This window comes from Panicum hallii, chromosome 8, assembly GCF_002211085.1.
Source record: "Panicum hallii strain FIL2 chromosome 8, PHallii_v3.1, whole genome shotgun sequence".
Taxonomy (NCBI): domain Eukaryota; kingdom Viridiplantae; phylum Streptophyta; class Magnoliopsida; order Poales; family Poaceae; genus Panicum; species Panicum hallii.
This window is the reverse complement of record NC_038049.1, coordinates 6,820,306-6,838,413: the sequence shown is the minus strand read 5'-3', so window position 1 is coordinate 6,838,413 and position 18,108 is coordinate 6,820,306. Positions and strand designations below refer to the sequence as shown.

At 45.5% G+C, this 18,108-nt stretch overlaps 1 protein-coding gene across 2 annotated transcripts; it reads right to left on the bottom strand.

Moving 5' to 3' along the window:
* Positions 1–3,206: 3,206 nt before the first annotated feature.
* Positions 3,207–8,974, bottom strand: LOC112902645 (receptor protein-tyrosine kinase CEPR2-like). Of its 2 annotated transcripts, none has more exons than XM_025971789.1 (3): positions 8,643–8,974; positions 3,857–6,480; positions 3,207–3,783 (listed from the first exon to the last, which is right to left on the bottom strand). In XM_025971789.1, the coding sequence occupies exons 2-3, from the start codon at positions 6,393–6,395 to the stop codon at positions 3,407–3,409; spliced, it is 2,916 nt and encodes a 971-aa protein (XP_025827574.1). In that variant the 5' UTR covers positions 6,396–6,480; positions 8,643–8,974; the 3' UTR covers positions 3,207–3,406. The 2 variants fall into 2 exon arrangements, with proteins under 2 accessions (XP_025827574.1, XP_025827575.1); XM_025971790.1 differs by lacking the exon at positions 8,643–8,974 and adding an exon at positions 6,589–6,708.
* Between the last annotated feature and the right edge of the window lie 9,134 nt (positions 8,975–18,108).

Here is an 18,108-nt window from a genome sequence, read left to right as displayed (position 1 = left end):
TTCTTCTTCACGGACGAAGACGGCGCACGCCATGAGCTCCCGACGACCCATCCGTCTTCCGGCGACAGACAGAGGCCGCCGGCTCTCCTCAAGGTGCGTCGAGGTGCCGGTGCTTTGGAACTGCCATGTGCCGCTAGCTGCAGGTATCGCAAATCCAAATCCAAGTACTCGGCGCCTTCTTTTTCCTTGTCCTTGTCTGGCTTGTCTCCGGTACCATACTCGATCCTCCTCGTCTCTCTGTCTCCTCCTTTTTTTTTCCCTACAGCATTCGTTTTCCTGACATTCTGGTAGTTAAAAATTTTTTGATGAGGATGGCCCTGCAAATGGATTATGTGGCAGCAATTAATTTGTTTTGGGAACAATTTTTTGGAAACTGTTGGATGGGAGGACTCGTTTTACTTCCAATATTTTTTGGCAAGGTTCCAAAACCAGTTTTTTTATCATATTTTTTAGTCACTCTTGGAGATGCTCTGATGCAAAGGATTCCAGCGAATGGGGTCCACCAGGCACCGCGGCGCAATGCAGCATGTGGCCAGACCGGACTAGCGATGTGGACTTGAGGAGCATGTGAGCGGCTCGGCGTGGCTTGAATTTAAGCACGTCTCGCTGTTTTTTTATTTTTTTCTAAACACATGATAGCACGCAGATGTTCATGTACACTCACACGTACTCATCGTATCAATACACTTACGTAATCCTACGTCTCCTTGTTATTGGCTAAATAGCCTACAACTAAAAAATATAGCGTAATTAAATCATATAATAAATTTAAGAAAATACGAGTACACGTGTAAGTCGTTGAGAACTCCAAACTAAATAGGTAGGTTTCACCATAAGAAAAATCTTACCGGCTGAACTAAGCTCAATTCACCGGCAGACCTCAACTTTGATAACTTCTAAACCATATAAACCATATAGGAAGCCTAGGTTTGCATATGATTGTGGGACTTGAGTTAACATGCTATGAAATGAGTTAAATGCGAGGTTAGCAAACGTGCAGTTAGCAGCGGCTCCCCGTAGATTTGATTCACATACTGACAATCTATTGTATTCCATCCTATTCAAATATATGCTATTTCTGGATTTTTACGAGTTATTTTCTCAAAACTTTTGCCATTGATATATAAAAAACTACTGGGGTTGGTAACTTATGATATATGATGCTATATTTACCGTGAAGATTACTTTCATCTTTATTGCAGGTAAAGATATGTATGCCTTTTAATTACAATGTTTTAAGAAATTATTAATTAAAATTCCACCTTATATGGGTTGGTAATTTATGATATATGATTCCTCGTTACTACTCGTGTTTTGTTACCAAGTCAGCAAAGAAATACATTTTTCGGGCGGCGTGGGCTACCTCGCTGCCGTCAGTACGTCAGTGGGCCATCATCGCTCCGGCTTCCCCGGCGGCGGCGTCCTTTGTGTGCCGGCGGGGGCTAGCTGGGCCTGTCTATTTGTCTTCCGCATGAGTTTTATTGCAAGAGTCATTATTGGGACTGCAACGTTTATTAAAGGAAAAACTCATTTTTACCTCGTTTAACTTCGGACCGAATTTGAGTTTTGCCTCTGGACAATGACTTCTCGGACTCATGATACTGAGCAAATGACCTCCCTAGCTGGTCTCTCTTAGTGGTTTTTCTCTTTTTCTTTTATATTTATTTTGACTGAATCTTTAAAAATTATAATAAATTATAAAATGAAAAATTAAATTTTGTTGGACTCACATGAGTAGATCTATGCAACGAACATTTATAATATAAATTAGTAAAAAAATTGTTGTACTTTTACAGTTTTAGTTTTTGTAGTCCAGTTATGATGAAATTTTTACGGTGGGCTAACCATTATATTACCATTATATATTTGAGTAGTAAAACTTTCATGCTCATTGAATCATGTATGTTTGGGCAACTAAATTTAGTTACTCAAGCATAAATGATCCAATGAGCATGGAATTTTTACTACAACTCAAGAATATAACAGAATATAATGATTAGTCCACCATAAAAAATTTATCATAATTGAAACTTGAAAACTGTATCTATGAATTAATTATATAAACATATATATCTAAAAGTATAACAGAAATTTTTTGCAAAATTATATCATATAATATATTCACCGTATAAATTTACTCATGTGGAATTCAACAAAATTGAATTTTCCATTTTATGATTTTTTTACTATGTTCTTCAAAGATTCAGCCGAAATAAATATAAAAGAAAAGAAAAAAAATCTATGGAGAGAAACCAGGCAGGAAGGTCTGGTATCGCGAGTCTGAGAAGTTCAGCGGACGGTTCCATTGTTTATGGACCAAACTTAAATTCGGTCCAAAGTTCATAGAGGTAAAAATAATTTTTTCTATATTACACAGCCACGCGGCCCACGAATCGCCAACGGGCTGCTACTAACGTTGTTTACAACGCGGGCTGCGGTATTTTGTCTGGGCCCAAACTAGACCTGTTACGGAAATGATTCCAGGTACTACGGTGGTTCTAGTTAAAGTATTTACATGATTTCTTACGGTGCAAAATTGTCTCATAAAGCTTGATAAGTACACCGGTTGTGACCAAAATTTTAAGTCCCTTTATTAGAAAAAATTCCAGCATAAGTGTTTCCTATAGTCAGATACTTTCTCTGTCCTAAATTATTAATTATTTTTGTTTCTATAAGTGTATAATTTTTATCATACATATATATATGTATTATTCTACATGCATAATAAAATATATATATATCTAGAAAACTAAAACAACTAATAATTTAGAATGGAGGGCGTAGTTGTTTCTTAAAACAGTGGTCTTAGGATGAGTTGATGTTACCATGTACTACCTCCGCTTTAAATTACAATTCGTTTTGATTTTTTTAGATACATATATTTTACTATACATCTAGCTGTACACTATGTCTAGATACGTAGAAAAACTATGTATCTAAAAATACCAAAAGGAGGAGTTGTAATTTGAGATGGAGGGAGTTGCATTCATTTGTGCCATGCACAAGCGGCATAATCCTTATCACCAAAAAAACATTATCGATACACTTCAGAGGGACTCCAACCTGGACACATTTAGTTAGAAAAAAATGGTAAATTCAAACTCCCAGCGTTGGCCGATAATCAATCCAATTTTATATACTATTAAAGTAATTATGATTTTACAACAACTATAAATATATTGTTGGAGAAATTAGAGGTCAAGATATAATTTAGAATTTTTTCTACCAAAATATGGCTAATGCAAGGAGGAGCCACTTTCAATTATAATTGTACAAAATACCTTTAGGTACATGACCCTATAGATGGTTCTATCACAAAGGAAATCAGTAAAAATCACATTTCGGAGCTCAATGCAGGAGCAGAGGCATCCGTGGATGGGCAATCGGCAGAGCCTGCTCAAAAAATTCAGCGGCAGCTCTTGCTGCTGCAGATCCTCGCCGGCGGCTGCCCGCGCGGGCTGCAGGGCCCCGCGCCGGCGTCGGTGAGCATCTTCACCACGTCCCTCATGGTCGGCCGCCCCGCGGGGAGCTTGGCGGTGCAGAGCACGGCGATCCTGAGCACCTTGACCATGTCCTCCCGCTCCCTGGCCGACGCCGCGACGCGCGGGTCCAGGACGTCGTCGAGGCGCTCCGCGGCGAGCTTGCCGGACAGCCAGGAGACGATGTCCTTGCCCTCGCCGAACCGCGGGTCGATCGGGCTCCGCCCGGTGACCAGCTCCAGCAGCACCACGCCGAAGCTGTACACGTCCGTCTTCTCCGTCACCTTGAGCGAGTAGGCCAGCTCTGCGAACTCCAGCTGATCAGTAGGGGACGAGATCGAATCCATGGCGTCAGTGAGAGCGAGAGCAAGGCTCACCGGGGGCGAGGTAGCCGTAGGTTCCGGCGAAGCAGCTGAACTCGGAGTCGGAGGAGTCCTCGGCGACCTTGGCGACGGCGATGCCGAAGTCGGCGATCTTGGCCTCGTAGTCCTCGTCGAGCAGGATGTTGGTGGACTTGATGTCGCGGTGGATGATGGCCGGCGTGCAGTCGTGGTGGAGGTACATGAGCCCCTTAGCGGCGCCGTGCGCGATCCTGCACCGCCGCGGCCAGTCCAGCTCCGGGCGCCCGCTGCCCTTGGCCTCCCGCCGGAGCGCGTGGTGGAGGTTGCCCCGCGGCATGTACTCGTAGACGATGAAGTGGAGCTCGCCGCGCGACAGGCACGCGTGCAGCTTCAGGATGTTCCGGTGCCGGACCTTGCCGAGGATGGCCATCTCCGCCGCCATCACCCGCGCCGCGTTGCCCTTCCACAGCCGCTTCACGGCCACCACGCCGCCGCTGCCGCCGCGGCCCTTGAGCTCCAGCCGGTACACGCGCCCCGTGCCGCCCGACCCGATCAGGCTCTCCTCCCCGATGCCGCAGATCTCGTCGGCGTCCAGCTCCAGCGGGTGGAACGACTCTAGCTTCCACTGCCCGCAGTCGCCGCGCTCCAGGTCGCCCCTCCTGAGCTCCTCCAGCTTGAAGCTCCTGTAGCTCACGAACAGGATGCCGGCCACGAGCAGCAGCGTCGCGGAGATGAGGACCGGCACGAGCACGGCCGACTTCCTGGCGAGGCCGCCCTTGTGGCCGCCGTCCACGTTGCAGACGCCGAGCTCGGACCTTCCGTCCACGCAGAGGCCGGGGTTCCCCGCGAACGCCTGGTCGCCGGTGATCACCAGCAGCCCCGGTGGCACGTTCCCGGTCAGCCGGTTCGAGGAGAAGTCGACGGAGCTAAGCTTGAGCGCCTGGAGGCTCGTCGGGATCGGCCCGGCGAGCTGGTTGTGCGACAGGTTCAGCGAGTTCAGCGACGACAGCAGCGACAGCGAGGCCGGGACCGACCCCGTCAGCGCGTTCCGGGAGACGTCGATCTCGACGAGCCTGACGCAGCCGCCGATGTCCGCCGGCAACGCGCCGGTCAGCGCGTTGTCCTCCAGGTGCAGCGCCGTCAGCTGCGACAGGCTCCCGATCTCCGCCGGAATTGAGCCGGAGAACGAGTTGTTGGACAGGTAGAGCTTCTGCACCTGCCCGAGCCGGCCGATATTCGGCGGTATCGCACCGCCGAGGTTGTTGTTCTGCAGCCACAGCTGGTTCAGGTTCTGCGCCTGGCCGATCAGCGGCGACATGGTTCCGGTGAACCCGTTGTCGGAGACGTCGATGATCGTCGCCGCGGGGAGCCCCCACAGCCCCTCCGGGAGGCTGCCGGTGAACCGGTTCTTGTTGATCCGGAAGCGCTGCAGGCTCTTGCACGCCGAGTACTCCTCCGGGAACTCGCCGGAGAAGCCGTTCTGAAGAGCGAGGAGGTACTGGAGGTTCTTGCCATGGCACAAGAATCTCGGGAACGGGCCCGTGAAGCCGTTCTCGGAGATGTCGACGCTGTTGAGCGGCGAGAACCGGCCGAAGTTCGCCGGGAACTCGCCGGAGAACCGGTTCTCGTAGATGGAGAAGCCCGTCAGGGACCGCAGCTCGCCCCATTCCTCCGGGATCGGCCCGGACAGGTTGTTGTGGTAGAGCTGGATCACCGTGAAGCCCCTGAGCGCGGCGAACGCCGCCGGGATCCCGCCGCTGAGCTGGTTCCGGGACACGTCGATCTCCCGGAGCTTGGTCAGCTTCCCGAGCTCCGGCGGGAGCTCGCCGGTGAGGTTGTTCTTGTACAGCTCGATCTGCCACAGGTTCCGGAGGTTGCCGATGGCCGCCGGGATCGCGCCGGCGAGGTTGTTCATGGACATGTCCAGCGTCTCCAGCGCGGTGAGCCCGAAGATGGAGTCCGGCATCACCCCCGTCAAGCTGCTGGCCGCCAGGTACAGGTACGTCAGGTTCTTGAGTTTGCCGATGCTCGCCGGCGTCTCCCCTTGGTCGTAGCTGTTCATGCCGACGCTGAGCGTGGTGAGGGCGGACAGGTTGCCGACCCACGCCGGGAACCGCCCGGTGAAGCCATTGCTCGCGACGTCGAGGGCCTCGAGCGCCGCCAGCGACGACAGGTCCGGCAGCTCCCCGGAGAGGACGTTGCACGACAGGTTCAGGAACCGGAGCTGAGTGCACCTGCCCAGCTCAGGCGGCACGGGCCCCGACAGCGAGTTGGAGTCGAGCTCCAGCCGCGTCAGGCCGTGCAGGGCGCCGACGGACGGCGAGATCCCGCCGGAGAGGTTCATGTTCGAGAGCGAGACCTCGGTGACCGTGGCGGAGGCGTCGCTGCACCGGACGCCGAAGAAGTGGCACGGCGAGGTGGTGTTCGTCCATGACGCGAGGTGGTTCAGAGGGTCGTTCAGGCCGGCCTTGAATTGGAGGAGGGCTTGTGTTTGGGGGTCGATCTGGCAGCTCGAGCTCACGAAGAGGGAGAGGAGTGTGATCAGAGGGAGGCAGACAAGGATGTGCCTTCTCATTGCAAGATGTTGTGTTGGCAGATCTCTGAAGATGTTGATTACATGGATTCTTGGTGCTGTCCTGAATATCTGTGCTTCAGAAGACCTGAAAAAGAAGATAGATGAAATTAATTAGTAATCCATCCAATTCTTAGCATATTCAAACTTGATGTACACAATCAGTTTTTTTGGATTGATCTACACTTGTCCTTTCCTTCTGTTTTTCAAGCCTCTCACTTGTCTGCTCTGTTTGAACTCTGAACTCCCTTCATTAGTTCAGTATTAGGCTTCAGGCCCACACAAAGGAACACACAAAATTTAGAACATTTACTCAGCTCTTTCTTGATTAAAAATTTATACTGCTACAAGATCGTAGGAAAAGGCTAATGTCGTTTTCAAACGCTGTGTTTAATTGGTATGTGATTTGGACACCCCAAAGTTGCTTTCCTCTGTTAACATGTTCAGAGACGATGACCTGCCAGCTACCACCTTCCACTCCCTCTGCTCTGTTCTGTTGCCCTCGCTTCACCAACACCAGAAAAAATGCACTAGATTGCCCCATGGCACTGCCACACCACCCATATTCACCTCCACCGAGTTAGTCGCGAAACCGGGCCCGAAAAGCCGGAGCACTCACCAGATGTATAATGGGATCAGATGATGAAATGCATCACCGGGATAAAAAGAAGGTGGTCAAGGGCTCAAAGCCATTTCAGTGGGAACATACTATTCCACTTACTATTTTAGCGAGCCATCAGTGTCTAACATGACAAATGGCCCAAGGCCATAGTGCTTTGCCTGGATAACAAGCGCAAGCTGGAAACGACACGTCGCGAGGGGGCCTGTAAAGAGAAACTTGTTGGTGGCGGAATTCGATCCAAATTTGGTATCAGTTCCTAGAGGCACAGCGAAGAAAAGAAGAATTTGACCTAACTTGTTTCGCCCCATGACCGAATTGTAAAAGGAGAGTTATCTGTGCCTTTTGGCCTCGCTATAAGAAAATGTTTTTCGGTTCTAACTCCATCTACTAATTCTTCGGAGTATCATGTACTGCATGATCACTGCGTGAAACGTGACAACTAATCTACCACTTTGGCTTAAACTTTAGACATATGTTGCATGTTGGAATACTTTTTTGTTATGGAATATGATATTTGATATCTATCTGTTGATTCTTACTTATCATGTCAAGTAAATACAATATTGTAGATTTGGCATACTAATATAGTATTCACTTTTTCATGAACTTTTATACACACATACTAATTAAACTATGTTCCGCGAGCGTAGATTTGGCAAGAGTTTGCACCCCACCCATCATCTTTGCTGTTTCTTTGAACTTCTATTATTAAAAAATTAATGCATCTAACAACTTTTGAACTGATACTATTTGTGATCAGTACGCTTGGAAAGCATATTCATAATCCAAGAACAGGTGCATATATCGCTGGACTGGGTGTAACATGATGGACTTTTAGAACCACACATGCCGCAAAATCAGCTAGAGTCGTCAAATCAGTTTGTATCATGCAACCAGACAGCAACATGCAGGTTTCATCCCTGTTGAGGCATTTCTGTTGGTGACACTGACACGACTCCAGAAAAAAAAGCAACAATATATTGCATTCAGATGCAGAAATTTTAGTTCCGGATCCCCTATATATAATGGTTCAATCAGGCCATTTCACTCAAGTCCAAGCTCACTAAGAAAAAGAAAAAGAAAGAAGTCAAAGTTACCGGGTAAACTCTAAACTGAAAGAAAACAATATCCTACATGCTGACAGGGGAAATATACTTGTGCAGTAGGACTGGTAGCGGCCTAGATCCTCTGGAATGTAGGTGCAGAACACCCCAACGACTCACTGATGTTTCCTCTTGGACAAGCTACTCTTGCGTACCACAAAAATGATTGGAGTTATGGAAGCTTCCGCTAGACAGATAGAGGCCTCATAAAATGGACATAAAGTAGAAGCGAAACGGAGTTGAGTTTTGGAGACCCTGCAGCAGGATTCAAAGGATGGTACTACAATTCAGGCAACAAAAGAGCGAGGTAAGAAGCGGATCGGGGTTAGGCAGCTCTTGCAAGAACTGCCAGTAGAGAGGTAGGTCGCAACTAGCGAGGCAATCTACGGAACCAAACACTCCCTGCTAACCACCATGAACAAAGCCTGTGGCCTAACAGCACGCACGCAAGGCCACTGCTCACAATTTCAGAGCGGAGAGGGCAGGAACAAGCATGATTAGCGGAAGCGCATAGTAGAGAGATACCTGTCGGGTCTGTTCTTGTCGACGAGCGAGCTTGCTTCTCGATCCTGTGGCTGCGCGCCTCGGCTCTTGATCTCCTCAGCTCACCGAGCGACGAACGAACATGTACGTGGCACGGGGGCAGGAGCAAGCAAGGGTTACCGATGGAGCAGCACGGAGTGGAATGGGGAGGAGAGAGCTGTGGACGCGAGTGAAGGGAGGTTGATGGAAAGGCTGGCCTGTTGAGCTCGCAAGCTTGGAAGAGGAGTAAACTGGCTCTAGCTCATCGATGTCATCGCCGTCGTCTCGGCTTTTGACTCTGGTTGGGGGGGGGGGGGGGGGGGGTTCTGACTCGATCGGCGATGATATAGTGAGTCACGAGGCGGGTTCTGATACGGCCATGGAAGGAGGTAGCCGAGATAGGCAAGAGGCTGTATCAAATTGCATTGGTGGGCGGCGACGGGACAGAAAGGCCCGCCGCCCCTCGGAGGCTGTTGCTTGCGGGGCTGCCGTTCCAGCCGTGGCACCCGGCCCCCCCGTGCCTCCTTCCTTCCCCTGGCTTTCTTTGGCCTCTGGGACGGCCGCATGGAGGACCCGACCGGATCCTCTGCGCCGGAATGCTTGGTTACTCGTGTTGGCCAAGTATAAGGTATTTTTGTTATGGGATGGCTAAGTAGTAGTATAATAAGGTAATGAGGCTAACTGGTAAGCTCCTGATGTTTTCCTTGTGAACTGCTCGCAGAGAATCCAGTAGCCTGATGAGTTTTTCTTTTTTTTTTTGTGCCTAGTAGGCTGATGAGTACTTGCGAGTGCTGCGGGTGATGAGTGGTGGACTTTTTGTTGGTCACGTGACGCCGGGAATTATACAGCAGTGTCATAAGTCGCCTGCTGCCTTTAACTAGTGGTACGTACCTAATAAGCGTGCAACGCAGCTCCTTTTAACACATCGTCACATGAGAAGATCGCGTCGTGCATGCTCGAGTGGATGGCTGGCACCAAGGATAGGTTTCAAGGGGGGAAAGAAGAGAGTTACTTCTGCCACCCTTCGTGCAGGGGCTGCAGAGTATCCGGGCTTACTGCTCCCGGTAACGACGCAAGATCACTGGCAAGAAAATTACCGTGTCCGCAACTATCTTTTAGTTGCCCCCTAGAACAAGAATTTTACTTAACGAGCTAGCTAGGGGCCGGCCGGGCGATCGAGTGACCTTGAGGCACGGGCAGCTAGCGCGATGTGGCGGCAGCTCCTTGCATTGGGAGCACACGAGCACGAGTGGCGAGAGCGCAGGCGCGGTCGGCGTCAGGGCCGGTGAAAAAGGGGGCCCGGAAATGAGGTCAGCGGTGAGGCAATGCAAGCAAGCGCGCACCACGGCGATCGATCGGGTCACATGCATCATCCATGCACTGCTTCCTGCTACTACTATGCTCTCCTCGTAGATATTGCAGGCTTTTGATTTGGATCTCGTGCGCTAGCTAGGCTGCACGTCACCGTCTCTAAGCACTAGCTAGAAGCTAGCACACGTACTTAGCTGAGTATAGCTAGCCGTTCGTAGCAACATCCTATTTTTTATTCTGTAGTAACACTTTATTTTTTTTATAGGACTGCAAATGGAGTAAGGTTACAGTAGTAATTGATCCGCCTCTGGAAATGCATTTTAGAGGCAGGTGATGACGTCACCTGTCCCTAAAAATAACCACTATTTTTAGAGGCGGCTAACGTCATCACCCGCTCCTAGAAATGCATTTCAGGGGGCGGGTGATGGCGTGACCCGCCCATACAAATAGTTCTACGAAAAAATTCAAAATCTTTTTCATATGATTTCGGATGAAGTCAAACTTTATACCAAAATTGCAGAGATTGACGAGGCCTACAATTTTGTAGTTGATAAATTTTTATTTTTATTATTTACTAGTTCAAAAATTATTATAAATTATCTAATAGCTATGACTATATAGTATCTCATGCAGCTCAAGTCATACTTTAAAATTTCCACAATCTTAACCTTTATATACACTAAATTATACTTGGCATATTTTTTTATCTACAGTTCACAATAACTATAGTGTAGAAGTTTCAGTTTTTAATTTATTTTGCTATACGTAAAGATTTAAATAAATTTTTAGAATAAAGTAGAAAAATATTTTTAGGGCGGGTGATGGCATCACCCGCCCCTAGAATTAGCGTCATCTGTCCCTACCAATCAATTCCAGAGTTAATATAAAATAATAGCTCGCCGCCCCTAGAAATCGATTTTCAAGGCTGCACCTAGAAATTATTTTCAGGGACGGACGCATTAACTGCATCTGAAAATAGTATTTCTACCTGTGAGAAGTAGAGGCGGGTACCGCACCCGCCCCTAAAAATATATTTTTGTCCGCCCTAAAAACCATTTGTGAGTGCAATGCACATAGGGGATGGAGCAGGATGGGTATAGTTAGAGTTGAATGAAATGAACGAACATAATCGAGAAAACCAAAAACTGCCGATTTCGAAACAAATCAAACGCGACAAGAGCTACGTGCACCGAATCCGGTTATCAAGTGCCACCACCGAATACAGTTGACTTGCAGCATGTATGCCCTTTTTTCTTTTCATGTTTACGACCGCTCATCAATGTCCAATTTGGGTCTTGTGAGGAGAGGGCCAATTTGGGATATGTGAAACAAGACCGGGTACAGATAATTAAGAACAACAAGAGGTGCCATTGCGTTCTTTCTTGCCTCTGCCTTACCACCATGCCCTCCTTTTCTACCGCGGTAAGGTTAGGCATCGTGTGGATCCCGACCCTTGCCTTTGGCACCACCACTGATGAAAGATAAGCAAGGATAGAGTGTTTGCAAGAAATATACTTTTCTTCATCCAAAAACGTGGGGAGGTATTTTCTTCAGATGCTTGTGTTACCAAAGGCAAGAATGATGGTCATTTTCAGAACTTATGGTAATGTAAGCAGCAGCAGTAATTATTCGCAGGAAAAAAAAAATTATACTCCCGCATTAAAGCAGAGAGCAAGCTGTCGACCGACGATAGCTAATGACGCGTCCCGATAATCATCAGTCGCAATAATTAGTGCACTCGAGAGGTCCATCAGCAGCGCCGTCATTAATTCGGAAAGCAATCGCGGCATGATTGCCAGTACATACGCTCGCATGCTTGGCTCGACGCGATGCACGCAAGCGCCTGCCGCCTCCCGTGACGATCGCTACAGCTCGCCGCGCGCGCGTTGGAGCAGCACGCAACGCAGCTCGATCTCCTGCAAAAAATATTGTACATGTGGCAATATATAACGTGTACCGTATATATATATATAAATATGTTAAAAATGGAAAAAAGGAAATATTGCTACAAAGTCATGTGATGTGAAAAATCTCGATGGGAAGTTTTTTTTTGTTTTCCCTCTGGCCGGTGCTGGCTGGCAGATCGAGACCGTACGTGTGCCCGCTGGCCGGGGGCTCCCTCCCATTGGCCGCGGCGCTGCGACGACACCTCAGCGCGCGCCACGTCGGCAGCTTCCGGATGCCGCCCCTGGCCGTGCCACGTGTGTCAGGCCCCCGCCTGATCGCCACTTTGGGGACACGCACGTGTCAGGGCATCGTCGTGGTATGGTATGGTATGGTTGGTTTTGGCCAACCTTTTGAGGAAAGAAGGTGTATCATGTACTGTACGTAGGACGCTCTCAGCCACCCAGCGCGTAGAGAGAAACTATGACCGATCGGGGAGGCAGAAGTTTAATGACAAGCGCTCCGTCCATTCAGTTTGTCAAAGCGCGTTTTCCTTTAAGCGCAAAACAGATGCTTAACCCTAATTTTCTTCTTTATTGTTCTGTCAATTAATCGATTGTAGCAGCATCTTACTCACTCCTTTTAAAATGTATGCGGTTTTAATTTTGGTGCCGTGGATGTTGGTTATTTTTCTATAAATTTGACCAACGTTAAATATGTTTGGCTCTTCATTTTAGAATGGAAGGAGTAGTGTTAACAAATATGATGGCGTCAATTTTTAACACATAACTCGTATTTTGCAAAAGAAATGATGTTGGACTAATTGTACACATAACTCGTATATATCCAAACTGCAGATTGGTTATATGATACCATCTAGCTCCACGAGCCTACCAATAAAACACTAATAGCTATAATGCAAGTGCTTATGCTGAGTCGAGACTAAAATCTAGGTTGACAAGTTTTATCACAAAGAACCTAACCAATTCATCCATCCTTAATTTGCAGCCTCACATAACTTGGGCCCATTTGAGGGGCCCAAAATGGAAATAGAAAAAAATAGAAATGCCCATTTTTAGAAAGTTTTCAAAAGTGTTTTCATCTTTAATTTCTCTTGCAACATTGTTAATTCCTACAGAATCAAGGTCATCCTAATAAAAATGCTTGTCATATCTTTTCTACACTAAACATGTATATAATCTTACTATTTGTTGGTGAAAGATGTATCTTTTGATTTTTTTGAAATCAAGACATGACTTGCACAAACAGACAAAGCGAGTATCTACGTATTTTAGTAATTGGAAAATTCCTCGTGATGCAGAAAAAACTTACTATCAGGCAACGTTTGGCAGAGCCCCCATTGTGGCTTTGAGCAGCCGTCCTTCCGTGACGCCAAATGGTCATCATGTCATACAACCATCCATCCATCAACAGATGATTGCTGTTAGAAGGTGACACACTCCACTACACATGATCGACGAAGGCGCAGCTGGGGCCGCCATGATGGGCGTCTTGTGTTACATGGCCATTAATGCTAATTAAACAAACGAGACGGGGACAGCATAAACTGATGGGCGAGGTCGGCAAGCAAACGCGAGCTAGCAAACAAATAAAGCCGGATATGATGTGTACGTCTGCAATGTACCAAAGCGTCCAGTGTAATCTCCATGATTAATTAGTGCTCTCGACCGATGTGGAAACACATGATAACATAATAAACCAAACCAACTGGACCATTTCTGTACAGATTTCTTGTGATTTTTCTCTAATACTTTTTTTGAAAGGATTTTCTCTAATACTTTTATGTATGCGAGTAGTTTTGGATGAACAAGGGATCATGACATGATTAGAGAATCGCAATGCGATGTCGATGACTCACACGGAGAGGATTCGGATTCGTCATTGTGTAGATGGCTAGACTGGCAGCTGCCATTTGTGTGGGCATTATTCTAAGTGATGAGTGTCCTGGAGGTTTACTGCTGATTTGGGCTTCTTGGCTAGTTAGGGATGATGACACATGATTTCCACGGGAGTTCTAGAGGAGAGGAAACATGAAGGATCAATATCCTTGGACGAGATGGTTTTGTAAGCGCATGCAGCGCTGACAGCTTATCTACCACGCAACGCACCTACCATTCCTGGATGTATCTACAATGATCAGCCGTGTAGACCTTAGATCCTAGACTAGATGTGCTTCGCAAATTTGGTTGTCTTTATTTTCTTATTCTTATGCATTTTTCACTAAAAAATAATTTGTCCATAAACGAGAAGAGTGTGACCTTCAAAAAATAGTAACCTCCCTCAGCTCAGCTGTTCTATATAGATGTACCGGAACGTGCATCCCAGTTGTACCGGAGGTGTTCATATATAGGAATAGGGTGCATGCACGTGTGTGCATTCAGAGAGGATGCATGCCCGTGCTTGTAAAAGATTATCTGCGTTTGTACTGTGTTTTGCAGAAAATTGGTGGTGAGTATGCATGCAAAAAATTTTGTCGGGACCAGTTTATTCAAACCATGGTTTTTTTCTCTTGAATTATATATATATTGTGAGGAAATAAAGCAGGTAGACGTGCCTCCCAAAAATAAGATAAACCTTGTAATTTGTGTAAACCTTGCATTAGATCAAGATGAGGTAATTAAAATTTGATGTGGATTGGTAAATGGGTCACTTGCTCCAAATTATGTCGGTACAGAATTGTGACCACAAAAAAGTAGTGACCGACCGGCGCATAACGGATGGTGCAGCGCGGTTAGAACTAGTGGTTATAAGCTTTGTGCCCGCCAACCTTTCATCACCAATGCGCCAGTGATGGATCCTCGGTCCAATTTGGAGTATTGAGTAGATGCCAACTATATGCGGTTGATCAAAGTCCTTTCGTGAGACTTTTGGAAGTGTGTGTTCGTGGACCACGGCATGACATCTCCTTCGTGGAAATAAAATAAACTCATGAATGAATTGCATGTACAGAGAGAGCTAGCTAGAGTGCTAGGCTCTAATCACATCGATGTATCTGTGCAGTCGTGTGATTGAACATACACTGATGACTGAATCTTAAATCAACGAAAAGTGTCTGAAATCTGTTCAGGCTTCTGTTCATCAAGTTTCCTGCATTGGTGTATCCAGACAATGCATCTGCTGAAATTCCAAAATGAATCCACCTAATTACCACACGGTTAGCCGGATGAAACGCAGCTGTCTTGCTAGTTGGAATAGGCGCCAGTGGTTGACGGGAGTAGTAGGCCCGGCGCACCGCGCTATGTGCTTATCAGGTAACCACTATTTTACCATAGTAGCTTAACTGAGCACATCAGTGTCTGATTAAGGGTGCCATGTTCTTTGTATTGACATGACAAATTAGTGCAAAAAGCCGTGTCGTCTCGTCAGAATTTTCTTTCTATTAATGTCTTGTCTGGAAATATTTTCCGCAAGCAAGTCGATCGTATATGAAAATTCTGGAATGATTTATTATGCTGGAATTCGCAGCCTGAGTTCTTTTTAATAGGAAAAAGGAAGATACGGCGCCACAAAGGAACATGTTTGATCAAAATTCAAGATGGTTCAGCTTTTGTACAGTTAGTTCCCTCAACAACTTGAACTCAAATTTTACTCAACACTCGTGCATATATTTTTTAAAAATAACATATAATCCAAAGATATGAATTAATCACGACCACGCATAGGTGTGATTACACTTGGCGCCACCTGGTTGTGCATGAGTACAGGTGGATGGCTACACCTCAGAGCCTCAAGGAAGCGAAGCTAAGCACCACACAGGTGTAACATTTGCAGTTGAGGATAGGAGCTTTGGGAATTATGCCACATGAGGTCAGGTCCCTGTCAACGAATGCTTTAATTGGTTAATTTTCGTGCGGTCAGGCCTCTATCTCTCCTCTCATGAAAAGTAAGCTAGGATAGAAAGATCACATATTGGGCCAAATGCATGCATGAAGGATGCACACGCATGAAAACCAAATGGACCACTATCAGTGAGATCACCACTCACAAAAGAACAGTACATGTCTGTTATCACAGCACAAGTTCCTTGGACAAGAGACAAGAGGGGGCGACCAACAAATAGCAACACAAATATTAGAAAAAAGTGTCCAGAGATCTAATAAATTACTTCGCATCTCTCTGGTACATATGGTTCAAAGGAAAAAAAAAGTGTATGATTCTTCCATGATACAAACAATATGCTTAGGGCGCCCCAGATTGTTCCAGTGTTTTTGGTTTGTTGCCAATTCCTTGCACTAGCAAATTAACAAGTAGTTGCTTGCCTATCAGGGAATAAATTGCAAATATGCCTCTTGTTGGGAGAGGTGGTGGTGGATGAGAAGGCATGACGCGTGACTGGATCAAAGTTTAATCATCTGAGGTTTTGTGCGCATGCATTTTACAAATATATACGAGCGAGATCTTGGGCTTTTTTGCGCGGTAACTTTGTAAAAGTCACCTCAGGAAATAAATCCCACTGGGTAAAAGTATGATTTGTTGGTTATAGAATTGCGCAGAATATGTGCGCATGCATAAAGCCCACAGTATTGGATTTTGTTCTTATAGTGCTGTTACTACGCATGAAAAGAAGCAGGAAAGGCATCCGGGCGGACTTGCATGCAAAAGCTGCAAAAGAAAAATGAGAGAGAGAGAGAAAAAAATTCAAGAGCATGCAGCGTTACAAACAAGTGCCCCTGCTTTGGGCCAACAGATGGGTTTGCGATTCTTGAAGAAGTGTACTAATGGGCCTTATGGGCGTTGGAACTTTGGAGTTTTGGAGAGTGCTTTCAGCGCTAGACATACTCCCTCCATCCCAGTAAAAGGCGTAACCATCTCTGGTTTAAAGACCAAAGATCAAAGAACGTATTTAATTCTCTCTATCAACACTAGTATTACTGCATCGATGTATGTGTATATGGAGAGAACGCGCCTTATATTATGGACCTCGAGTAAAAAGTGGTTACGCCTTATATAATAGGATGGAGGGAGTATATAACTACAATCCCTAAAAAACGCAAACTATAATGAATAATAAAATTGTTGATCTCTACAATTTTCATACTACTTTCATCCTAGAATATAGCTACTTTTAAGTTTTTTCCAAATTTTAAAGTCAAACCTTTTAAAGTTTGACCATAGATAGAAAAAGACTATAAAGATTAACAACATAAAAATGATATTAGTATATTCATAATGAAACCAACTATCATAACATTTAATATTTTCTATTTAAAAAATAATTATTTTTGAAGATATTATTGGTCAAAGATAAAAATATTTAACTTTGACCAAGTTTAAAAGTTGTTATATTTTGAGACGGAGGTGGTACAAAATTTTCCTCATCCAAAATCATTTGCGAGCCATCTGAGTGAGCGATTCATCTACTCCGATCCCATATGCAGTGTATCTTTAAAATGTCATAAGTTTTTGACATGAGCTTATACGGAGATAAAATTAATACCATAATTGTAGAGTTCGATGAGATCTACAGCTTTGTAATTCATCCCAACTTTTGGACCAAGATATGAGCTCCATTCTTGAAGAAGGATACAGATGGGTCTTTATGGGCGTTGGAATTTCGGAGCCTTGGAGAGTGCTTGCATGGGCTGACATCCATTGACCCAGGCACTATAAGAAACTATGATAAACCACAAATTTATAGATATCATTGAGCCATACAATTTTCATTTAAACTACTTCATCCTCATTCTAAATCATCTGAAATATTTATATATTTTAAGATATGCCGAGTAGAGATACCCTTCTGTGTGGGTGATTAATCTACTCACGTATGCAACATATCTTTCAAAAGTCCTAAGTTTTTCACACGACCTCATATATTACATTAATACTATTATTGTCTACAACTTTGTGCTTCGCCTCAACTTTAGATTCATTCGGCATCAAGATGGCTTCAAATAAAAAGCTGGTGAGCTACAAAGTTGTATATCTCATTGAGTTCTACAATCTTGCTATAAATTTTATCTCTACCCAAGTTCATATGAAAAAGTGATGATTTTTAAAGATGTGCTGCATACAGAATAGAATAAATAATCACCTATCTAGAGTAAAATTAATATAGATCGCACAGATCCATATGGGCCGCACACTAAGGGTGCGATATTTTCACCTTGGCCCCTTCGTGGGCTATTTATATCAAAAAATCAGGGGGGGCATATTTGCTAATTTTTGAACTTAACACATATTTTTGCTTAATTTAAAATAAAAAAATTCTTTGGATTTGTGCTTGCATGGGCTGGCTTGCAGTGACCAAGCC

What these genes read in the sequence shown, in the direction of transcription:
- LOC112902645 (XM_025971789.1), bottom strand. Translation starts at nt 6,395, where the DNA reads ATGAGAAGGCACATCCTTGTCTGCCTCCCTCTGATCACACTCCTCTCC. An exon ending in CTACGGCTACCTCGCCCCCG is followed by an intron (nt 3,784 to 3,856) that starts GTGAGCCTTGCT and finishes TGGAGTTCGCAG; the next exon opens with AGCTGGCCTACTCGCTCAAG.